This window comes from Balaenoptera musculus, chromosome 20, assembly GCF_009873245.2.
Source record: "Balaenoptera musculus isolate JJ_BM4_2016_0621 chromosome 20, mBalMus1.pri.v3, whole genome shotgun sequence".
Taxonomy (NCBI): Eukaryota; Metazoa; Chordata; class Mammalia; order Artiodactyla; family Balaenopteridae; genus Balaenoptera; species Balaenoptera musculus.
In genome coordinates, this window is record NC_045804.1 from 19,587,495 (window position 1) to 19,613,827 (window position 26,333).

At 37.1% G+C, this 26,333-nt stretch overlaps 1 protein-coding gene across 1 annotated transcript; it reads right to left on the reverse strand.

Annotated features, from left to right (window-relative positions):
- TOP2A (DNA topoisomerase II alpha) lies at window positions 1-26,043 on the reverse strand. Its single transcript, XM_036838343.1, has 35 exons — window positions 25,886-26,043; window positions 24,855-25,010; window positions 24,548-24,638; window positions 23,700-23,763; window positions 22,383-22,528; window positions 22,090-22,187; window positions 21,620-21,832; window positions 21,101-21,274; window positions 20,810-20,911; window positions 20,563-20,700; window positions 19,032-19,170; window positions 17,859-18,016; window positions 17,432-17,557; window positions 16,678-16,788; window positions 16,427-16,532; window positions 16,226-16,335; window positions 15,881-15,973; window positions 15,358-15,472; window positions 15,146-15,267; window positions 13,793-13,941; window positions 11,810-12,041; window positions 11,483-11,617; window positions 11,158-11,358; window positions 10,784-10,979; window positions 8,616-8,707; window positions 8,348-8,512; window positions 8,140-8,223; window positions 7,197-7,379; window positions 6,786-6,876; window positions 3,490-3,642; window positions 3,123-3,246; window positions 2,959-3,002; window positions 2,414-2,554; window positions 1,777-1,976; window positions 1-1,102 (listed from the first exon to the last, which is right to left on the reverse strand). The coding sequence occupies exons 1-35, from the start codon at window positions 25,904-25,906 to the stop codon at window positions 974-976; spliced, it is 4,602 nt and encodes a 1,533-aa protein (XP_036694238.1). The 5' UTR covers window positions 25,907-26,043; the 3' UTR covers window positions 1-973.
- Window positions 26,044-26,333: the final 290 nt, after the last annotated feature.

A 26,333-nucleotide genomic window follows, 5' to 3' on the forward strand; every position in this document is an offset into this window, starting at 1 on the left:
ATGTCTACAACATTTTATTAAAGCATAAAATTGTTGGAATTAAGCTAAATAGAAAAACATAGTAAATATTTACAAAAACATTGATAACACCACTCAACTCACACACATATAACGAATGCAGGACGGTCTTAAAAAGCTTACAAGTTGAAAATTATGGAGATTTCCTCAAATTGGATGTAACAGCTCGCTGCTGAGTATGGCATCAATATAATATATAAGATCTTTGAGAGAATGCTGTCCCCGACTCTTCTGCAATCTAGTGCCTCCTAGAAATTTGTTCCTTGGGAGATTCAGACTCACAGGCAGCCAGAGGGGACAAGTCAAGAGTTGAGATAATCTCAACTTAGGGTCTAATTTTCTTCATCTGATTGACTGTGTTGAGGTTATATAGACACAGCCACGGTGTTTTTCTTCAGCTTATTCAAAAAGATATGAAGAATATGAACAATTTTTCACTGCTTAAAAATTCAGCACATAAAAGGCTGAGCGAGGAGTATTTGGTACTGGAACTACATAAAGTTCTATCTGATGGAAAATTATCTATGAAACTAAGATAAAACAGAGAAATTAATCATGCTGTATCTCATATTTACAGAAAGTAGGCAGAGTAGAAACTTTTATGTCAAAGTGCTCCAATTTTAGCTTAATGAGTGGTCAAACTACATTATGCTGAAGTGACCATGCAACTGTCTCTAGAGGCCAGAAGAACCTAAAATCAGATTTAAAAGGCAAAAGAAAACAGACTCAATACATATACAAAGCAGAGAAAAAAACAATCCCACGAGATGGTCACTACTTAGACAGTATTATATAAAGATAAGGGACACTTGGGCTCTACTTCACTTTGATGGTTCTGAATTAAAACTACCTTCCCCAAACTAAATTCAGAGGGGAGGAAACTGAGAGATTCACGTAACTTTAAAACCAGTCTTGGGCTCAATAAGACAATTACTTAAAATAATCACCTCACATTTTAAAACAGATCATCTTCATCTGATTCTTCGAGGTACTTTATAGGTTTTTTTGTCCGTCCAGATTTTGCCCGAGAAGCCACAGCTGAGTCTAAGTCCAGATGGAAGTCATCGCTGTCCTCCTTGGGTTTCTAAAAGAGAAGAGCCCAGGTAGTTTGTACAGTGTCAACCTGACAGCAGAATTTCGATGCAAAAAATATATCAACAGACTACAACTCAAGTTTTCCACCTTCTAATGAGTAGTAAGAAATTGGGGCTTCCCTGGTGGCACAGGATATCCGCCTGCCAATGCAGGGGACACAGGTTCGAGCCCTGGTCCAGGAAGATCCCACATGCCATGGAGCAACAAAGCCCGTGCACCGCAACTACTGAGCCTAAGCTCTAGAGCCCACAAGCCATGACTACTGATCCCGCATGCCACAACTACTGAAGCCTGCGTGCCTAGAGCCCATGCTCCAAAAGAGAACTGCAATGAGAAGCCCGCGTACTACAACGAAGAGTAGACCCTGCTCACGGCAACTAGAGAAAGCCCACGCGCAGCAATGAAGACCCAACGCAGCCAAAAATAAATAAATAAATTAAAAAAAAAAAAAAAAAGAAAGGAAAGAAATAGACCGAAGGCAACTCTCTCATTGACTAATTAGTGGCATATTTAACTTTTTTACAACTAAACTACATAGAGTAAAAGGCTAATGGACTATGGGATTTAAATTGATTTCCTTAAAAATGTGCCAAATTATTAGGAGCAAAGCTTGGTTATGTGCTTCAAAATACCTACAGCAAAAGGACTGACTAGGATAAATACCTTGCTTGTGACTGCTTTAGAAATCATTTTCTCAAAATTAGAGTCGGAATCATCAGAAGTGGACGGCTTCCTCTTGCGGCGACTCTTGGTTTGGGGGGGATTAGGCTTTTTAGAGACATCAGAATCCAAGTCTGGATCCTTTTTGGTTCCTTTTGGTGCAGCCCTTTTTTTGGCCCCTGTAGTAGAGGTGGAAGACTGACCTGCAAGTGAACACAGGCATTTGTCAGGGCCACTCAGCTGAATTGTTCCCACAGTGAACCTTCTTTAGCAACCTGTTGACTGCTTATATTTAACATAGGAAAAGACAACCTAACAGAGATGAAATGCATTAGAGAATCAAAGTATTCTTAAGCATATGATTTTTTTGTAGGTATATGCTTCATGTTAAACATTTGCAACTGTTTCTAACTCCCATCCCTGTCATAGAAATAAGCTAACACCTGGCATTTTGAGAAACATGCTATTTTTAAACCTTTTGACTAGCAATTTTGATTATGAAGATCTAAAGATTTGTTTTCATTTGGTAAAGGCTTAATTTCAATATCTATAGTAAATTTGGGGAATAAAAAATTGAAGCTGACTTGTGGCAGCCAGTAGTTTATCCCAATATTAACCCATCTCAAAGACCGAGGCTCACTTTTTGCTGCCGTCTTCTTCACTGTCACATTCTTTTTAGGAACAGGGTTTATGGTTTTAGTTACAGCTGGGAAATCAGCAGCAGGAGAGCTTGGAGGAGGTGGTACATTACCCTTGGCATCATCAGCGTTAAGGTCCGTTACTTCAAATGGAAAGGAAAATAGTACATATAAGCAATACATGAAAATCTGTTTACTGCTTTTGTCCCTGCTCTGAATTCCTATTTAAACACCAAGTCTGTGACTTTTCTGGAATATTTCAAACACACTTTTATAACTCTGTTCTAATTTCTGGGTTCTTCATGAGCAAACAGTATTTTTTTGTATCTCTAGCACCTAGCATAGTACCTGGCAAGCAAATGATTACTTTCAGTATATTAAATGTAGAACCTATTTATGTGCAAAACTAAACCTAATGAACAATATCAATGTAATGCTAACAAGAACCCACATTTATTTTCAAAGACAGGACTTGGATAATGTAGGCCGGGTGGACCTGAGTGCTCCAGTAAAGCAGACATCTCACTATTTTTACTTAAATACATACCTGATGTGGCACTTTTCTGTGGCTTCAGTTCTTTGTTAGTATGTCTAGAATAATAATAATAAAAAAATCCTGACGACCAAGTCTAAATGTGTCAAACAACAAAGAATATATCATCAACTATTAGAAACCATCATGATAAGATCCCTATGAGAGAGGATACTTACTTTGGGGACGTTTTGGTCCCAGGTGGACTAGCATCTGATGGGACAAAATCTTCATCTTGAGCGTTTTCATCAAAATCTGAGAAATCTTCATCTGAATCCAAATCCATTGTGAATTTGGTTTTTGCTGGTAGAAAAATATACATATACAAAGAATCAAAGAGGATAATAGGAGAAATATTTAATCCACAGATTAATATAACATTTCCTGAAGATATAAGCTTCAGTTTAATCTTCTAAAAGATGTTTTAGTTTCTCAAAAATGTAATTACTACTCTAAGATATAACAATTTCTGGGATTATGTGCCTTGAAATAGATCGCCCATTCAAATCTTCCAGAATATGCAGCATGTTCTTCACTCTTCCTTACTTGCTGCTCTCCGTGGCTCTTTTTCTCGGGGAGGGACATCAAAATTACTTTCGTTACTGCTCATATCTGATTCCGAATCAGACCAGGGGTTTCTCTTTTTGGCTTTCTTGACTGGTTTAAATGGCAATGTAGTTTGTTTCCTTGTCTTGGTACCTGGAAGGGAGATAGGAATTAACCATGTTTACATATTCTTTGACTCACTTTTCTCCATCTATCATCCATCCATCCTTCAAATATTTATTGAACTCTGTGCTAGTACTGGGAATAGAATGGTGAACAGAAAAGGACATAGTCCCTCTTTCTGTGGAGCTTATAGTTTGGTCATCTAATCCCATATATAATCATAATCCCACATGGCATATATGTTTACACAGGGCATGTAGTATGTATGCATATGTATATATATGAGGCTTTTCTAAGAAAGAGATGCTTGAGTTAACTAGTTGAAGGGAGGCGGATGACAAATCATTCCAGTTTAGGAAATAACATGTACAAAGCCCTGTGAGAAAACATGGTGCACTTAGGAAACTGAAAGAAATCCATTATGGCTGGAAAACAGAAGTCAGAGGGAGAGTGGCTGGTCTTTTTTAAAAAATCTTTGGCTGCACCCCACGCCATGTGGGACCTTAGTTCCCCGACCAACCAGGGATCGAACCTGCGCCCCCTGCATTGGAAGGCGGAGTCTAACTCCTGGACCACTGGGGAAGTCCCAAGAGAGTGGCTGGTCTTGTTAAGGATTTTGTTTTAAACAGGGAACCAATATGACCAGATATGCATTTTAAAGAGTTCTCTCAGACTGTAGTGTGAAGATGGGAAAGGCACAAGAACAGATGCAAGATCAACAGAAGATTACTGCTAAAGTCAAGGCAAGGGAGACAACTCAAAGGGAAAAGAATGGCTAGGCCCAAACCTTGAGGAGCATTTAATGGCTGCGTTAAGGAGGTTTGAAGTCACTAAGTCTTGTTAATTCTTTTCCTCCAATGTCTCTCATACCCATCCTTTGCAATTTATTTCCCTCATCTAGGCCCAAAGATAAGGACAGACTCCTTATTGATCTGACTTAGTCCTTTCTTCATATTCTTTCTTCATACACCTACTTATTTCATATTTCCTAGTTGAATCTAATCTTATCCACCCACCTCCAACAACCTGGTTTTCTAACTCTCCATAATCTGGTTTAACTATTTTCTACTATTTTCCACTCTGTTAAGGGGCCTTCTCATTGTCCCATGCATATTATATGTCCATTTGCCTTCTCCCAGTCTAGAATACCTAAATCTTACCCAATCTTTAAGACTCTAACCCAAGTTTTACCTCTTTCACAAAGCCTCTACAATCTACATGTACCCACACTGATCTCACCTTTCTCTAAATCCCTACAATGGCTAGTATGGACTGCTTTACCTTTCTTTCCTGATAAACCTCTTGAGGGTAAGTGCCATGCTTCCCCACTTCTTGTGTCCTCACAAGATTTGAGATAGTGATGGGAAACGTGAATGCTCAAAATACTTATCTGATTCATTGGTTTTATATGCTAATTGTCGCTAGGTAGGTTTAAAGTTAAATATGTGCTGTATTATAAGGCCAATATATAATTTTCCACAACACAGCACACACAACATACTTTTATTACTTCTTTTTAATACTAAGATGTTTCCATTTGTTTTATTCATCTTTGTATTCTCCACAGAACTGAACGTTATCTATCAAAAGTAGATACTCAAGGATAGACATATACATCAATCAATGGAATAGAGTTAAGAATCCATAAATAAACCTTATTATTTATGGTCAATAGATTTTTGGCAAGGGTGAAGACAATTCAACAGGGAAGAAGGTTTTTCAATATATGGTGCTAGGTCAACTGGATATCCACATGCAAAAGAATGAAGTTTGACCCCTTCCTTATGCCATATACAACTTAATTCAAAATTACCTAAATGTAAGAGCTAAAACTAAAAACTCTTAGAAGAAAATAAGGGGTAAATCTTTTCTTTTTTTCTTTTTCGCCATGCCGTGCGGCTTGTGGGATCTTAGTTCCCCAACTAGGGATTGAACCCGGGCCCATAGCAATGAAAGCATGGAGTCCTAACCACTAGACTGCCAGGGAATACCCTAGGGGTAAATCTTAATGACCTTGGATTTGGCAAAAGATTAGATATGACACCAAAAACATGAGCAACAAAAGAAAAAAAAAAGATAAATTAGACTTCATTAAAATTAAAAACTTGTGCTTCAAAGGACACCATCAAGAAAATGAAAAGATAATACACAGGCTGGCAGAAAATATTTGAGAATCATATATCTGATAAAGGTCTGGCATCTGGAATATAAAGAACTCTTACAACTAACTCAACAATAAAAAGATAAATAACCCAATTAAAAAATGGGCAAAGGATCTGAATAGACATTTCGCCAAAGAAATATAAAAGCCCCAAAGTGGAAACAATCCAAATATCTAGCAGCTGATGAACAAATAAATATAATGTGGTATATTCATACAATGAAAAACTATTTGGCAACAAAATAGAATGAAGTATTGATACATGTTACTACATGGATGATCCTTGAAAACATTATGCTAAGTGAAGAAGCCAGCCACAAAAGAACATATTATATGATTCCATTCATATGAAATGTCCAGAATAGGCAAATCTAGACACAGAAAGTAAATTGGTGGTTGCCTAGAGGGAGGGGGAGTTGGGAGAAAATGGGGGGTGACCACTAATTGGGTACAGTGTTTCTTTCCAGGACAAGAAACTGTTCTAAAACTGAGTATACGAAAACCACTGAATGGTACACATTAAATGAATGAATTTGGTATGTGAATATCTCAATGAAGAAGTTAAAAAAAAGTAGATATTCAGTAAAGGCATAATCAAATGGTTAACAGAATTGTTACTTCTATTTAATTTACTGAGTGAGTGTTAAGTATATCCCAGGCATGGTGTTGAACTCTAGGGATAAAACAACATGACTAAGATATGGTGACTGTCCTCAAGAAGCTTTACATATGAATATATTACATATATGAAAACCTCATAACTGGCTAGAAAGTGAAAGCTAATAAACTGAACATTTTCTTTAGATCCCAACAAAGTATTTCATTACAAAATGATCTCTTCTAAAATGAATCAAATCCCAAGGGCAATGTTAGGGAAGTTCAAGTATACTTCAGACATAGCCCTTCTTCATGTACCTCAATAAGAACTTCTGAATGTCTATATGGAACGTACTAGGTAACAAACATAATTTAGTCTCAACTCTATATGATTTTCCTTAAAATGTTTTAATACCTGGTTCTCTTTTCTGTTTCTTTTCTAATCTCTGTTTTAGGCCTTCTATTTCCATCCCATCCTCTTGAGGGCTTCCTTCAGTATTTTCATTCTAAAAGATAGCAGGACAAAAATGGTTAAGTTCTGCCCATTTATTATTTGGAATAATATAAGGTCAAATATACAAATATATATCTGGTCAAAGAGTGATTTTTTTTTCTTTGTATTTTGGCTAAAAGCTCTGAATAAAGAAAGGTATGGGTATGACTTTTTCAAGATACTTAAAGATTAAAAAAATCAGGCTCATAAGAAAGGAAAGTTATGATTAGTTGATAAATTCTTGACTACGGGATTAGAAGTTTTATGATTAGTTCAATTTTAAGGGGAAAAATATTTAAAGTGTTTTATGTATAATGCTTTCAAGAGTATTACCTTAATTTTTTTTTTAATTTTCTTTTCTGCCTCTGCTTTCATCTCTATGGTCACTTGGGGGATGACTCTTTTTCCACATGGAGAAGGCAAAACTTCTGCCCTTTGTGTTTTTTTCCCCTTTGCTTTCCCACCTTTCCCAGGAAGTCCTATTTGTTCATCTTGTTTCTCCTTTGCTTCAACAGCCTACAAAAGGTTGATATAAGAAAGCAAGTTTATAAGCTAACAAAGACATTACAGCATCGATGCCACTTTATAGGGACAGAATAAAAGGCAACGGTTAAACTGATTTCAATTTGTTACATCTTAACATAAATTTGTGATAAGCTGTTCTATCAGGTATACCACCAACATTAAGGCACACTTTGTAAACTCAATTAAGAAATAAGAAAGGATGTGATTCCAGTAATGTACATTTATCCAATCAACTGATTACAAGTTGGACATCCAAACTGAAGTACAATAATATAAATCTGCATGTTAGGCCTTTTATCTTAATTTATGAAATACTTTTTCTTATGTTAAGATAATACTGGAGAACAAACCACATTAGCAATTTTGGTAACAGAGGATCTCCTGAAACTACTGATCAGGTAGCCCTGAAGGAAACTGTTTTTGTCCTTTCAGGTTTACTTGAGGGACTGGGCTGGTTTTCTTCCACGTTTGAATTCTCTTTATCTTCTCAGTCCCAATAGGTCAAAAACCAACTCCTGCTCTTTCCCTTCTTTGTCCAAAAACTTCTAGGTAGTATGTTTCTTGGCACCATTTACTTTATTCTAACTAGTTTCTAACAATCTGTTATTTTATGTGTTATCTTGGAATGTATCTCCATGCCTCCTATATTCTTTCTATTGCCAATTGTGAAATTTCTTGACAAAGAGGTATATTGCTAGAATACATTATTTCATTAATAAAAATTCTAACACAGGCATTATAAACTACACACCTCCAGCTCTTCAATAAAAGCAGCCAAGTCTTCTTTCCACAAATCTGATGGACTCTTTCTCTTTAATGTTTCTAGCTCTTGCTCCTTCATAAGATAGTCAGAAAATTAAGTTAATTTATGTGCATAAACAGCGTTTTCCCAAAGCACACAATTTACTTTCACCATTAGAATACAACCAAGCAACATGTACTATCCATCAACAACTCACTTTTTCATTTCTTAGTTTGCACAGTTCATCTTTCTTTTCCTTGGTTAGATACCAAAGAGGCATATCAAGAAGGTAGTTGAAGGTTGGTCCAGAATCTGTTACAGAGTCACTCTTTGCAGTTTCCTTTTCATTGTCACTCTCTTCATTTTCTTCTTCATCTGGAACCTAAAGGAGAAATTAAAATGTAGCTTTAATAGGAAATGTGAAACATAGACATTAGACTATACATAGTCTTTAATAATACAGAAAATGCTAACCAAGAAATTACCTTTTGCTGGGCTTCTTTCCAAGCCTTCACAGGATCCGAATCATAACCTCTTTGAATCAGAACTTTAATTAATTCTTTCTTAGGCTTGTTTTCTGTTTAAACAAATGTGAACAGAGATAGTAGTTTTGAGCAATTTTTTAGGAAAGGGATAAGGTTTTACCATATTAAGTGAAAAGATTAAAACTGGAGATTAAACTGTCTTCTTGCATAAATTTGTACATCCTGGTGGATAGTCAAGTCGGCTTCCTAAACCACTGACAAATGTAAATTACCACAAGGGGGCAGTCAAATCATATATGAGGTAGTGACTTAATCATAACTCAGAATAACAGAAGACAATCAAAACCTTTATTTCTGATAAATATTGACCTCAGTTATATTCCCTGGTCTTTTATTTATTTATTTTTAAAATTTATTTATTTATTATTTATTTTTGGCTGTGTTGGGTCTTCACTGCTGCGCACGGGCTTTCTCTAGTTGCGGCGAGTGGGGGCTACTCTTCGTTGCGGTGTGCGGGCTTCTCATTGCGGTGGCTTCTCTTGTTGCGGAGCACGGGCTCTAGGCACATGGGCTTCAGTAGTTGTGGCACGCAGGCTCAGTAGTTGTGGCTTGCGAGCTCTAGAGCGCAGGCTCAGTAGTTGTGGCGCATGGGCTTAGTTGCTCCGCGGCATGTGGGATCTTCCCGGACTAGGGCTTGAAACCATGTCCCCTGCATTGGCAGGAGGATTCGTAACCACTGCGCCACCAGGGAAGTCTCCTCCCTGGTCTTTTAATTTCAACACCCGAGTGGGCAAGTTTTTAGTGCCACCCATTCAGACATTGATTTCTCTTGATTATAGTCCCCTATAATGCATTTGTTCCCTTTTTTCTATAGCACCCCTCTCCCAATGTTTACTGCAGTCAATTTATTAGACTTTGAGGGACACTGAGAGTTACTAGCTATAATAGAGTGAGGTTTCGAGTACCACCTTTCATCAATTAACTTGATATAGGTCACACTTTTAGGCCCTTTATATTTACTCCTCAAGAAGACTGGATAGTCTCTAGTATTTCCTAAATTCCAGTCAACTAAATACAATCTTTACTTTTTATTTTTCTTTGAGTTATATCCAATATTACTTATTTTAGCTTTGTCTTAAGCAATAATATCTGTGAAATTAGGGGATTGATATGCCATTGTTATTATATTTTAAAATATCCATGAAAATGAACATGTAACTAAGTAAGTTAAACATTTTCATGTACCATTAGAAAATGATCCTGTGATCACTGGTAACTTGTGTTGTCATGTTTTGGGACTTGCTACTACAAACCATAGTTACCTGGCTTTTCTAGTTTACTCTGGCCAGAGCTGGGCCATTTCTTTTAACCTTCCAGCTTTAGTCAAAACTGTTTTCTTGGGGGCTTCCCTGGTGGCGCAGTGATTGAGAGTCTGCCTGCCAATGCAGGGGACGTGGGTTCGAGCCCTGGTCTGGGAAGATCCCACATGCTGCGGAGCAACTGGGCCCGTGAGGCACAGCTACTGAGCCTGCGCGTCTGGAGCCTGTGCTCCGCAACACGAGAGGCCGCGATAGTGAGTGGCCCGCGCACCGCGATGAAGAGTGGCCCCCGCTTGCCGGAACTAGACAAAGGCCTCGCACGGAAACGAAGACCCAACACAGCCAAAAATAAATAAATTAATAAAAAAATAAAAAATAAACAAAAGAAAAAAAAAAAAACTGTTTTCTTCCTGGTTACTTAAACTCTGATTTAGTTGCTTCTAGAATGTCTTAAAAAAATTCCCTTAGACATGACTTTCAGTCTTGAGTATACCATTTACTTATAATATAAGTCATTTAAAATCCTCCTTCCTTTTTTTGTTTTTCTATCAGACTTATCTCTGCTCTTTATCAATCAGTTTACACAGGGACCTCTTCTAGCTCTCTGTTCTCTTCCTGTCTAAATGTTAACTAAATCTTGATTTCTCACGATGCTCAATCTAGGAAAAGCTATCTCTTTTAAACTATAAATGCTTATTTAGGTATTTGAAAGAAGTACTTGTACGTGTAACCAGTGAAAATAAACGGATTTTGCCCGCCCTCCCCATCATCCCTCTCACCAAAAATGTTTAAAGGAAGTGAGGCACGATAGTGATTTTAGTACAGGAAGTTATTGTTCCAAAAACATACCAATGATTATTTTGCCATCTATTTTCTCTAAGATAAAGCGAGCCTGATTATTCAGTTTAGCAGATTCAGCGCCAAGCATTCCTAGAAGCCATTCTTTTCTTAATCCATAATATTTAAGCCTGAGTTCAAAGAAGTCTCTTAGAATATCCAACACTGTGTCGTATTTCTTTAAACAGCCTACGTGGTCAAAAAGCACCTAGAAAAGAAAAACAAGATTAGAGTCAACAACAGATAAATTGGCTAAACATTAATGGTTTTAGAGAAATGACTTTATTCTTTGAAACTGTAAAAGTAGCCTAAGATATCCTTTTAAAATTGATAATAGTCTTTAATATAAATGGAAACATACATATTTCTCATGAAACAAGACATACCATAGAGTTGCATGTGAGACTAGTTTGGAGTTTGAAGACTTTGTGTAGTCCAACTCTCTCTGCCTCTGCCAGTTTTTCTTCAGTCATCTTCACAACAAACTTCACAGTGGTGTCTGTGTGGTATTCCCTATAATCTGTTATCAGAGGGGGTGTCTTCTCAGTGCCATTCAACATGGGTTCTAGAACCTGTTCTTTATATGTCTGAAGAAAGAAATAATCCTTTTGTAAGTTTCTCAGACATAGGCTCCTGAATATTCAACAAACATCAGTATAAAAAATGTTTCCCCGATCACAAAAATCAAAAAAGAAAACCATAATTACTTACCTGGGTCCATGTTCTGATGGGAAGCTCTGAGATTTCAATGGTTGTAGAATTAAGAATAGCCACTTCACCACTAATCACATATTGATTTGGAGCCAGCTCGTCAATAGTACCCTTGAAGTTCTTGTAACTTGGAAGCTAAATTGGTATTTTAAAACAGAATATTTTCTAAATGTGATACTAAAACAAATCCCAACGGCATTAAACAATAAATCTAACTAACATTAAGCATGAAATAAATTTTCTATTTGTGTCCTCTTTAACCATATCATCTGCTGAATTGAAACCAGAGGAAAACTAATAAGGTTCCTAGTACCACAGAATAGTTACCATTGGCAAAGGTTCTTCTCCATCCATCAAACGTCTGATGTTATTCACAACTTCACGAACATCAAAGTTGGGGATTTTGCAGGACCAGCCAGTACCAATCCCTTCAGCGCCATTTATCAGCACCATGGGTATAATAGGAATGTACCATTCAGGCTCAACACGTTGGTTGTCATCATATAAAAACTTTAACGTGTGATCATCTTTTGGTGGAAATAACAACCGAGCCAAAGGGCTAAAGAAAACAAAGAATGTTATTTTAGAAAAATATTGGCTATGACACAACTTTCATGGAAAGAACGAACATATGTTATCTCAGATATATACATGAAAATTACTTTGGCTTTACTTGCTGACTAATATTCATTTACCAATATTATTTATTGAGTACTTTCTACATGCCAGGCACTGCAGATATACAGTCTCAGTCTTCAAGGAGCTCAGTACAGGGAGCTATTCTAGTACAGGCATTTTGTCAGGCGGTACGATAAATGCTAAATAGAAAAATAAAGTAGCTAAGATTGACTGAGGGGATGCTAAGGAACGGTAAGCACTTTCTGATAGGATAACATTTGAGCAGAGAAGAAACTGAGAGAAAGAGTACTGCAAGCAGAGGGACCAGTAAGTCAGAGGCCCTGAAGGCATGTTTGACTATAGGCAAAGGGGCCAGGTGTGTTTGAAGCAGAGATAGTAGGAGATGGAATCAAAAGACATGGGGAGTGGGAGCACATATCATATAGGGTCTGGTTTGCTAAAACAGGGCTTTAGTTTTTCTCTGAATGAAGAAGTTGGAAGGTTCTGAACCAGAGTAACCTATTTTAAAAAATCAATTGGCTGCCAAAAGAAAGAAGAATGGTAGACTATAATAGTCTGTATGAATATAACGAATGGGGTGGCTTAATATTTTTCCAATGTGGAGCCCACAGGGATGCAAGTGTGGAGAAAAGGAGTCAAAGGTAACTCCAAATTTTGAGCCTGAGAATTAGAAGGATGGCTTTCCATTTACTGAGACAGGGACTAAGGATATGGTTTTGAACTTACGTTTGAGATACTTATTAGACATCCAAGTAGTAAATGTTGAGAGGGGACATGAAATTTAGAGGGTAGGGCTGGAGCTATGAGACTGGATGTACGAGGTACCATCCATGGATGGGAAGGCAGTATAGTTAGTGGAAAGAGGTCTGATGAAGGAGCCCTAGGGCAGGCCAGTATTTGGAGGTTGGGAAGATGAGAAGGACCCAGTGAAGACTAATAGGGAGGAGAACCAACAGTCTGGTGTCTTGGAGGACAAAAGACTTTCAAGGATGGAGTGATTACCGTACCCTATGCTGTTGAAAAGCTGAATAAGATGACAGGTGAAAATTGACCACTCATAATATACTTTCCATAGACTTGTAAAGGAAGTAAAATTTCAACTTGTGGTATTTAAGAAGAATCAAGTTCTTCTTTACTCCGGCTCAAGCTCTACAGGGTTTCCCAACCTCGGCACTACTGCCATCTTTGTTCTTTGCCGTGGGGGTGCTGCCCTGTGCATTACAGAATGTTTAGCAATATCCCTGGCCTCTGCTCACTAGATGCCAGTGGCATGGTTCCCTAGTCATGACAATCAAAAATGTCTCCAGACATTGCCACATGTCCCCTGAAGGGTAAAATCTACCCTGGTTGAGAACCACAGCTCTATATGGAGAAAGAGAAGAAAATAAAAGAAATGGGAGCAAAAACATTTATAGTTTGGCAAGGAAACAATACTTCTAAGGGATACAAAGGCTAAGCTATCAAACTGAAATAGAATTTTGACTTTCTACTCATTGCAAAGAGTAGCACAGTTAAACTTTAAAGAGCTAGTTTTAAACAATTAATAATCCAAGCATCTGCATCAAAAATCTATTTTCCGATTAACTGGATTTTTCTATTTTTGGTCAACTAAATCTCACAATACTTCAAAATTGGAAATGGCAATTCACAAAAAATCGGAAGCATACCCACCTGAGCATTGTGAAGATGTATCGAGGACTAGCAGAATCCTTGCCACCATGCAGCCTGGTACCAAACTGACCAATGGGCTGCAAGAGGTTCAGATTATTGCTACCCACAAAGTTCTGAGCCAAATTGATAATGGTCATCATTAGTGACATCTGTGGGTGGGGGGAAAAAGATTCATTAATCTAATCTGTAGTCTCTCAATAATAACATGTTTGTTATTATGAGTGTGTTTCACTATAATCCTGTAAGGTTTTATGAAGTGTAGATATTTATTGGCTTTTCCCAGATAAATACATGGCAGAAGTAGTACCTTAAACCTAAGAATTCTGGCTCCAAGTTCAGGGATCTTGCCTTCCAGTAATTTCTATCAAGTCCTACTCAACCTTGAAGGTATACCTCCTCTATTCACCCTCAGCAGAATGAAATATTTCCTCCTTTGTGTTAAACACTTTGCTCATTTCTATTCTAGCATGTATCACTCTATTCCATAGGGGTGTGTGTGTGTGTGTGTGTGTGTGTGTGAGATATAGTCCTCTGGTTAAACTGTGATTATACCTTAAAGGTAGAGAACATGTATGATTTATCTTTGTATACTTGGTACATGGTAAGCATTCAACAAATGTTTATTATGTGAACACTTATTGAGTACCTGCTATATTTTGATTGAAGCAATAAGCAAGACAATCATTACCTTTAAAGTTCTAGAAACTTATAGACAATCTAATTCTTTAAAACTGTTTTACATAATAAATGCAAAAAAAAGCAATTTCAATTACAAAATAAAAAATGAATAGGTGTATGTTTGTATTGATATAAAGTCAAACAATTTAGACATATATGAAAAATTGGAAAGGTGCCCTTTCCAATTCCCAGTGATAACCAAAGTTAGCAATTTGGAGTATACCCTTCCTTTAAGTATTATTCTGCCTCTTTTTTCTTTTCCCTCACCTGACAATAGAACATGGACATTCTTCAATGTTAGTACATATAGATTTACTTAAGTTATATCACTGATTCCATGCATAGATGTGTCATAATTTATAATAATTTTCCAATTGATGGACACTTTCCATGTCTAAATTTTGGCATAACAAAGTTATAGCAAACATCACTAAATCTCTTTGAACATAGATCCTTGCATATCTTTTGATCTATTATAGTATCCTTTCAGGAACATTATTTTTATAAACAGATTTGTTAGGTCAAAAAATAAGCAATTTTATAGTTTGATATATTTCACCACATTGTTCTCTACTATGGATGTATAGCTTATACTTTCATTAGCTGTTTGGAGAATGACTTTGCAGGTATTTCTGCTATAATGCTTTCTGGAAACATTACAGATTATGTGTTTACCTCACCATGATGATAAGAGGACATCTCAGCTACTGACCCAGCTAACTGGGCAACCTTCACCTCTCGCTTGTCATTCCGTTTGAAACATGTAAACAAAACCTTTCTCTGACCTGGTTTCAAACCTTTAAAATGAAAGAAGTGCAAATATTAATATCCTCAAATTAACCATTTCTGGGCATTGATTTCCATCTTATGATAAAAATAGAACTCACCATCCACCATAGATGGGATAGACCTCTCATTATCAGAATTTGAGAACAGGATAAGTTCCTTGTTTATGAAGTCATTGTATGTCAGATATGTGGTAGTTTGCCCATATAAGTAATCCTGAGGAACCAAAGAGAGTATTACATGATCTAGTTTAAAATAAAAAATATCACTGGTCTTAACAATGCTTAATACAAAAATGAAACAAAGACACATGTTAGCATTATCACTTCTATGATAATTGTTAAGTCCCTCAAAAGCAAAGAATTATGAAGTATTTTATATGTTTTAAAGACAAAACAAATTTAATTGCTGCACAATCAGGAAAAAAGTGCATTGACTCTGTAGTTTCTTTCAGGTCCAATACATTTATGCAGCAGTCTAAATAAGAATAAGGATATTTATAAATAGTTATCTGTTAACTTTTTTACTGAGGTACTTATTATTCAGTAACTTTAATTTGCTATAATGTCAATTCTAAAGGTAATAAATAGTACATTTTGTGGGATATATTTAACATTTTTTTACCTCAGGAAGGCCAAGTAACTTTCGTTGCCTTCTATCTTCCATGAAATGAGTTAACCATTCCTTTCGATCATCTATCTGTTTTTTGCTAAAGGCCTACAAATTAGAAGATGAAAAAGATGTCACTGGCACTAATAGGTTCCAAAATATTTCTTCTATAAAAAATTAACAAATAAACAACAAAACTCAGTTTCGAAAATATCTGGCTCCTTTCTTTGGGATATGCTTACTAAAAACAATCTATTTTATAAAACATTTTATTATATGAAAATTTAAATGTTTCAATTGACTAGTTGAAGCATTGATTTCTAAAACTAGAAGGTATGTATGAAATACACTCAAACTCACCAGGCTGATTGCAGCATCATCTTCAGGACCTGAATATTTGAATTGGATACGATGTCTTTTCATATCTGCAAAGTACTCTTTAGCTTCTTTTGATGTGCTGGTGCCCAAACCTACAAAACCAAGAACACCAAGTTACTCTGTATAATATTGTACAATGGTATATAACAAAATGAGAAGTTCTATGTGAGTTTCATTACAAACCTTTGTAATACTTGACTTTCCATTTTTTATGATTTGGCATAGAACTCTTCCATTCTTCAAACTCAGGAAGGCTATAGAATGCCATTTCTTGCTTGTTTTTAGACACCTGAGGTAAAAAAACACATTGCTGTGGCTTTCCACACTTCTGGGTCCCCTGCATACCATCATACATCACTGGGGTTATATGTGTATCCAGGGTTGAGGAGTAGGGCCTTAAAATATCCATTATGGTATCTTAGAAATTAGTATACCTTTACAATGGGAGTGATAAATTCTTCCAGAAAACGATGTCGCAGAAGAGAGGGCCAGTTATGATGGATAAAATTAATCAGCAAGCCTTTGATATGGGAACCGTCTTGGTCCTAGAAATATTTGGAAAGCCAAAACGCAAAAGAATTGTTTAGAAACTAAAAAAATTATGATTAACTTACTGGTAATTTCTCAAAATATTTTCTATGGGGATTAAAAAAAGGCTATTCAAATTCAGACTCACTTAACCTATATATGTAACATACATAAAATACATACATAATATATCTTATTAGATGTGGATTAAAAATAATGAACAAAGCTCCAAGTTAAGTAATTTCCTTTCATGGCAGAAAAGCAATGCAACAATAAGATGTGTTTAATTTAGGTTAACAATCTAAAATATTTGCTGTTGGGCTTCCCTGGTGGTACAGTGGTTAAGAATCCGCCTGTCAGTGCAGGGGACACGGGTTTGAGCCCTGGTCCCGGAAGATCCCACATGCCACGGAGCAACTAAGCCCATGCGCCACAACTACTGAGCCCGTGTGCCACAACTACTGAAGCCCACATGCCTAGAGCCCGTGCTCCACAACAAGAGAAGCCACCGCAATGAGAAGCCTGCGCACTGCAACGAAGAGTAGCCCCTGCTTGCTGCAACTAGAGAAAGCCAGCGCGCAGCAACGAAGACCCAACACAGCCAAAAATAAATAAATAAGTAAAATTTAGAAATTTAAAATATTTGATAACAAATCTGACCTGATCTGTCATAATCATTATCTTCCCATAACGCAGAGTCTTCAATGAATCTTCATCTTCATAGTTTTTCTTGTACTGAAGACCCACAATCTTGATTATATTGTTAATTTCAGCATTTTCCATTATCTGAAATGGATGTATAGTCAAAACAGTACTATTTTGTTTATAAACTTTAAAAGAACAAAGAATTACAACAGTATATGTTGCTTGGGTTTTCTTGAACTCCAGTATTTTGAGTATATTAGCCTATACTTCAGTAAGTCAGAAAGATCTGTTAAGATATGCTACAGTGTACCCAATTTCCTAAAATAACAAAAAAAATCCAAGATATATTTCAAAATGCCCAATAAAGGAATGAAATACAAGCATGAAGTCCTGCATTATAAAACTAGATTTAGATTCTGAAGATAGTTTTTATGTATTCTACCTGTTTATGAGAAGCTTCTCGAACATTAAGCAGTTTTCCTCTAAGAGGGAAAACTCCGTACTTGTCTCTCCCAACCACACCAAGGCCTGAAACAGCCAAAGTTTTAGCTGAGTCTCCCTCTGTCAGGATAAGTGTACACTCAGTAGAGTTTCGGCCTCCTAAAATAAACAAATTAATATTAGCATTTAGTTCAACCTCAAATATACTAACTCAGACATGTGATAAAACACAAATAATTTACAATTCATAACAAGTTGGCTGACGAGTCAAATGGAGCTAAGTAATTAGATACACAGTTTAGCTAAAGTTTGTAAGTTAATAAAGTCTTAGTTTCTTAGACTAATTTCTCATGACAATTATACTGTTGCTAAACATTCATTTAATTATATTACATTTAATATATTTGTTAGTGATGAGGTTTAAGACATGCTACCCTAAAATATGGCACCTTGGCATACTGAATATCTTAAGCTGAGGGAGTTTTGAGAAAATGGTAGAAGCAGAAAGATCTCTCTGACCTCCCTGTTAAACTTTGCCCCTGAAGCATGTCGTAAGACCCTCATGAGGAGATGCCCTCTTTATACCTGGAGGAAAGGAATATTCTAATCCAAGATTGAGGGTCACCAAGAAGAATCTGGATGAAAAGGCCTTGCTAAGTTTCCCCAAGTTTACTATACTTAGCTCATAATCATTGTGCTATCATATCTTTCTACAACTTTCCATTCTTCATCAAAGCTAGCATAAAACCACTTAGGTTTAACCATTTCTTTGGGTCTGCATTTCCTTACAATGTTCTGGTGTCACAAAAAACCATATTAAATAAATTCACATGCTTTTTTCCTGTTAATCTGTCTTTGTCAGTTTAATTTTCAGAGATAGCCAGGGACCTAAGAAGGTTGAGAAGACTTTTTTCTCCTCTACATTAGGTAATAGATTACTGTAGAAACATTCTTGTTTTATACCCCAAAATAATCATCTCAACACTATTTTTAACAGCTAAAAATTGAAATGACCCAAGTGTTCAATAACAGGGAACTGGTTGATTTTTAACAAAGTACAAATATTCCATTGAATATTAAGTGTCAAGGGGAAAATATCCACAGTATGCTGTTAATGAATAAAACAAATAACAACTACAAGATTTAAAGTTTGGAAACATTATTAAATGTGTACCTGCATCATTGGCATCATCAAGTTTGGGAATTCCTTTGATTCTGTTATGTTTTACAGCTGAACACTTCTTGTTTAACTGGATTTGGGCCTTAAATTTCACCCAATTTAGTATGCTTTCTACAATACCACAGCCAGTTGCCTGAAAATGAGAGGATTCATGTTAAGGAAGAAGAGTTCTGTCAGAAATCTAGAGTACAAATGAGCTCACACAAAAATAAAAAGAATTCAAAGATGAAAAGAGGTAGAAAAGTAATGTCTGGATAGAGGGTGGCACATCTTCCTGTCTCAGGTTACCACTACTGAGGGAGCTGGTTCCTTTGGGTTCATTCATTCAATAAATATTTACTGACTACATACTTATATTGTGCCAGGCACTGAGCTGCATGTGGAGATCTATTGGTTAAAACAAATTAGACATGGTCCTTGTCCTCAAGGAGTTTAGTTTACAACAAGGAAGACAGAAATAAAATGAGAAATTACAAGTGTGACAGGTGTTACAGATAAGTGAAAAGCATGTTACATATAGTAATGTATGCCCAGTGTTATATGGGAACAAACTTAGGGAAAGAAGTAGAAAGTAAAGGCTTTCCTGAGGAAATGACATTTAAGACCTAAAGTAGTTGGGGACTTCCCTTTGGTCCAGTGGGTAAGACTCTGCGCTCCCAGTGCAGGGGCCTTGGGTTCGATCCCTGGTCAGGGAACTAGATCCTGCACACATGCTGCATCTAGAGTCTGCATGCCGCACCTAAGAAGTCCGCACGCTGCAACTAAAGATTCCGCATGCTGCAACTAAAGATCCTGCATACCGCAGTGAAGATCCCACGTGCCACAACTAAGACCCGGCACAGCCAAAATAAATAAATAAATATTAAAAAAAAAAAAAAAAAAAAAAAGAGACTTAAAATAGCCAAGTGTAAAGCATTTCAGGCAGAGTAATCCTCTGCCTGAAATGTGAAAAAGCTCTAAGGAGGGGAAGAGTACTCTGCTTTTGAGTAATTTAAAGCCAGTAGAAGTGAAGCTTAGATAACGTAGGAAAAGTGGTACTGAGATGAGGCTGGAAATGGCAGGGTCTTGCAGGCCAAATTAAGGAATTTGGATTTAGATTTATGCAACCCAGTGGTTAGTTGGGGCCTTTGACTAAAACAGGAAATAGTTTTGTTTTCTGGGGGTGGGGGAGTTCCTTGTATGGCGATCAGCTAGTACGGAGAGAACTAATTCAGTTTTGGATATGTCCACTGAGAGCAACTTTAGGCATTCAATGAATGAACTTTAGGCATTCAACTAGGTAAGTAGTTAGATGGGTTAAATTCAGAAGTGATCTAAACTGGTGACATGTAATGGGTAAATATAGATGGTATATAGATGGTAATTAAGGGCTTGGTAAGACCTGGTAAGAGGTAAGAGTTGTTTTTTTATTTCCTTTTCAGAGTGAGAAGACATGTGGGAGGAAGCTTTATTTCTGCAGGGCTGAGAAGGGCAATGGAAAATAAAGGAAGGTGCTTCTATTTTTTATTTCCCCCTAAGTACTCACAGCTTTGATGAATTTTTCACTCAGTTGGCATGTTGATCCAAAGCTCTTGACTTGTAAAGTCATGTTCTCTTTTGTCTGGGAGTCGAAGGTTGGGTTTTCAATTAAGGCATTCACAAAAATCCACATGTGATTTTTTACCTGCAGTAAAAGTTGATAATAAATCACTAAAAACTTAGTCATGTTTTATTTATAGCCTTTCTCTTCTTTCTTGACTTTCGAAAAAGAACACTGTGTTAAAGTATCATACCTGATGTGCTTTTACTGCAACACCACCCTTGTTCTTTTTCTTCACAACATCAACAAGTTTAGTCACAATCTGATCAGCTACATAATCAACATGTCTGCCACCCTAATGAGGAAAAATACCAAACTGTAAATTCATTGCCCTCAAAATTATAATAATAAAACATTAAAAGAAATCTAATTTAGCTTCCTTTATGCCAAGGTAGCCAAATATTCAAGTTCATTTTATATATTTAAATCAATAATACTTATATGTAAAGGTAAATCATGATTAATAATTCAAAAATAAAATTACCTTGGAAGTGGCAATGCTGTTGACAAAGCTGATTTGCTGAAAGCCCTTTTCACTCATTGTTAAGCACACTTCCCACCTGGGGTTTACTTGTTCGTGGATAATTTTCAGTGGATTGCCAGTTTCATCTACCTTATCCTTCAGATACATATCTACATAGCTACGGAATCCTTTTATCTAAACAGGAATTAAAAATAATAATATTAAAAATTTATTTAAAGTAAATTAAAAAGTAGATTGTAAAGATTTTTCAAAACTAATGAAATGGTGTTCACTGATGGGCATAAGAGGATGGTCATTAAAAGACACAGAAGGATTTATTTAGGAGATTCTTTGAGAAAGACTTTAGTGAACTTAAAATGAGCTAACTGATTTTAAAAAACGTAGCATAATGTTTTCTTTACAGGAACATATTTGAGAAGTGGTTAAGAAAAATATATGGGATGGAAAAATAAAAATCAGCATTGCCTTTGACAATGATCACAATAGTCCCTCATTGCCCACACCCAGGAAAGTACTTACTGGAAGCTTATTTCCATTGAGAAAGACCTTGACATCTTTAGTGGATCCAGCAATATCATATGCTCTTCTAACCATCAGTGCAACAATATCTTTGTCTAGGCTTTGCATTTTAAACTTAGACAAATCAGGGTGGAAGGTAATACATGTATAATCTTCTCCACTAAAGGGCTTGAGTTCCATCTCACCAGCTCTCCCCATGTTATCCATCCATGTCTATGGAAATAAAGAATAGAGGAGAGAGGAAAAAATTCAAGTAATCTCACAAACTAGAACTAAATAACACAAATTTACAAGTCCTAAAAAAAAACCCCAAACAAACAAACACCAAAAAACCCCCCAACCCCCCCAATATATGTTTATGAATAATTTCCCATGATGTAATAGCTTATAAATTATGTTAAACCATTAATACCACTATAAATTGCTATAGTACAATTTATAATCAAGGCACAAGATACCTATTTACTTGCCTGTCTGAACATTTTCTTGTATTCTCTACTGGCTGTTTCCACAGTAAATTTGGTACTGAATATATTACACAATTTGGCTCCATAGCCATTTCGACCACCTGGGCAAATAAATGCAAAATACTATTTAATTGTTCTTATCTCATTAACAGCTTTATTTCTTAATCACTGGCAATGTTATTCAATTACAGAGATTTATTTCCATGCTTTTAACCTTTATGCCACAGACAGTCATTTAAAAGATGTTATTTTTTTTTCAGCAACAAATATGTTTTTTATTTTCCTCAATACTCTACCCGTTACTTTCTTTTCTTCATCATCATAGTTACTAGAAGTTAGGAGTTGTCCAAAGATGAGAGCTGGGACATACATCTTCTCAACTTTGTGTTCAACAACAGGAATACCTTTTCCATTATTCCATATACTAATTAAATTATTCTCCCTAAGAAAAGAAGAGTGAAAAATTTTTTTATAAAACAGATGTTAAACTAGTGCTTAATATTTTCTAATATTTAAATATTATCATCTCTAAAATACATGAGTTCACAAGTCTCAATTTCTTTATGACTCTTTTTCATATATACCTTTTGAACTTCAGCATGCTTAGTTCCTACCACTCCTGAAACAGGAGCCAAGAGAAAAAAAAAAATCAATCCTTTTCCAACACCTGGGCAGACACTGATAATATTGAAAAAATAGGAAATTTAAAAATGTTAGGATAAACAAAGGGAAATGATTTATGCCCAATGGAAAGAAAAGGACAAAATTTGGAAACAATATTATTATATCACTTTTAAGGGGATCATCTGTACTGTCCCAGCACCCTTAGCTTTCCCACCCAACAAAGTACATTGCAAAACAAATATGAAAGGGCATTATTAATTGTAAACTTCCCTGCTCACCAATAAAATGCTAAAAACTTATTTGGACTTACTTATCTCCTAGTTATTTTGATTCTCAGAAGATAATGTATTTTAGTTATAACCGGAAACACACTATGGTTCTTATTACAAATAGTACTGAGTATTATCTACAAAAAAGACTAATTAAATCTAGCTTAACATTTTTTAAAAGACTATGATATCAAGTCCTTAGGAGCATTTGAGTTCATCATTAACACATTTCCCAAAAAGAGCCTAAAGTATAGTTTATGTTATAACTCATCAGGCTAACAACAAGGGGAAGCAACACCCTGACTACCCACAAAGGGGGACATTTATGAGCAGAAATGTTCGATCAAATTATTCTCTATCACCACCTGCTGGTTTACTATTTGAATAGCATCATGAGAAAAAGTTACAGCTATAGACTCCAGAATACTTAGAGCAGTTAGTGGAGATGCTTACTAAAATATTTAGGGATGAAGTGTCATAATGTCTGTAATTTATTTTGAAATGATTCAGAAAAAATATAGATGGAGCAAATATGGCAAAGTGTTGATAACTGTTGGATCTAGATTGTAGGTATCATAGATTGTTCATTTTAGCCTTCTACCTTTCTGCACTTTTGCAAACTCCCATTTAAAAAAAAGCCAACTTTACTATAAATCAAAGTAAATGCAACTAACAGTAACAGTGAGCTATAAAAAACAAAAGACTAAGCAAGAGACTTACGGGTCAACTGTGACTCTAATACAAGACATTTTTGGGTCCCTTTGTTTGTTGTCTGCAGCATTGACTGAAAGAAGATAAAATACACATTGGTCAAAAATTAAAGTATTTTAAATTTATTTATTTATTTTTGACTGTGTTGGGTCCTTGCCCCCGCGCGAGGGCCCTCTCCAGCCGCGGCGAGCGGGGGCCACTCTTCATCGCGGTGCGCGGGCCTCCCACCATCGCGGCCTCTCTCGTTGGGGAGCACAGGCCCCAGACGCACAGGTTCAGCAGTTGTGGCTCACGGGCCCAGTCGCTCCGTGGCATGTGGGATCTTCCCAGACCAGGGCTCGAACCCGTGTCCCCTGCATTGGCAGGCAGACTCTCAACCACTGCGCCACCAGGGAAGCCCAAAAATTAAAGTATTTTAAAAAACATCCTTTAACTCTAAGACATAAAAAGAAAAAAAATCTCAAGCAGCACAGGAATAACATTAATGAAGTATTCATTTAGCAATTTTTAAAAAAAGGAAAAAATCTCAAGCAGCACAGGAATAACATTAATGAGGTATTCATTTAGCAATTTTTATTTATAGGCCTGTTTCTAGGAAAGAAGTCAACTTCCTAGATTCCAGTAGACTGCCTCACCTTTGCCAACTGTTGTTTGAAAGGATAGGATTTCTGGCTACAGAGGGTTTGCTAGGAATGATACTTCTTAGGAAGGATCTGACCAGTGGATCTTTGTATTAAAGAATATACTCACCTGCATATAGCTGATTGACTTTGTTATACAGCAGAAACTAACACAACATTGTAAAGCAATTATATTCCAATAAAGATGTTTAAAAAAAAAAAAAAGAATACACTCACCTAGAATCTCATCAAAGATTTTGTACAAACCAGGAACAAAAGTGACTTCCCTACAGTTAATGCCAATATCTTCATCGTAAACCCACATTTGCTGGAAATAAGGCAAAGAAATATGGTTACTTTGACCATATACTTATTCTATTTTATCATCATGATGACTGTAAAGTCTTCTGGATTAGTAGGACAATATACATGATAGATTAGGCCAGTTCCAGTGACACTCCAAGTACATGAAGTACAGAAAATTAACCTGGAAAAGTACACATTTTAACTACTTAGTAACTGCATTTAATTAGCTTGGTTTTACCTGGGTCACTGATTCCACAGAGCCAATGTAGGTGTCTGGGCGGAGCAGAATATGTTCCAGTTGTGTCTTCTTTTGATAGATTCTTTCAATAGACAGTCTTTTCTTAGCATCTTCATTTTTCTTTGTTTTGTTGACTTGCATATTGTCATTTACAGGCTGGCAATGTTTTAAAAATTGAAGAGAAGGTATTTTGAGTCACAGGTTTATCAGAAACCATAAACAAAACACCTATCATAGTGATCTGCTTACACACACTATAACAAATCACAACCTTTTAGTAGGTATCAGTGGAGTTGACATCGTTTTGTACAAACATGGCAGTTTAAGTTAACTGCAGCCAGGTTCCCAGGTGTCCGTTTAAATTGACATATTATTTTGCCAAGTGTATCTGACATGGAAATATTTTTACGTGTTAGACGCCATCAATAGCATACACCCCCTTCTTTCACCTACTCCACACATATTTACTGAGTGCCTACTAGGTCCCAGGCAAATAATAGATTCTAATTCAGCAGCAGCAGCAGCAGCAGCAGTTTGGGAGGCTATGGATCCCATCCTTTGGGCACCTAACGTTTTGAACACAGGAGGGACGTATTTTGAGCACCTCGGGGCTGCCGGCTGCACAGTGGGAACCCTGTGCCTTGCTCTGCACCTTCCAAGGTCCGGGGCGTTCAATCCCATTTTCAGCCCCAGGTAGAAGAGGAGAGCATCTGTCTGTGCCGCTTAAAGCCCCACGCGGACCATGATCCCACCGATCTACTCCAGGACTAAGTGAATTCCTAGACACAGTGAAACACAACGGCACACCTTAGAAGCCAGGTTAGCCGATAATACTTCACTATTAGCACGAGAAAGGGGTTTCAGCCTCTTCGCGATCACGCCGAGCCCAGGGGACCCGGATCGACGCGGAACACCGGCGCCCAGTCAGCCTCTGCCGGACCACAGCCCAGGCGCCTCCCCCTCTCACAGGCAGCCGAAGGGATGCCGGGCCGCGTTGAGGCCCCGCGACGCGACCCTTCCGCGAGCAGTACCTGCAGTGGCGACACCTCCATGGTGACGGTCGTGAAGGTGCTCGAGAACCCTGCAAGCGACTAAGCCGGCGCGACCTTTGAGACAATCACGGAGCAAGCCGCTTCTCCACAGACGTTCGTCGGTTAGGAAAGCGCTTCCACTCCGGTTTGAACGTTCCGCTAGCCCGCCCAAATCAGATAAGCCAATCCCTGAGGCGCTCTCACTGGCACCGATCCGAAAAACGAATCAGAGCTGGCCTTTTATATTCACCAATGAATGACTGAGCTGGCCGGGGGCCCGTTCGAATGAACCAATTAGGCAAGGGAAGCGGGACTAGAGGGCATTCAAAAGGCACCACTCGGAATCGTAGCGGAGAGACGGACAGGGAATCTAGCCAATGACGGGGGCTGGCTTGTTCTCCGTGTGTAACTCTGAGGAGAGGCGCTGTGGAAGTGGGAGGGGGTTTTC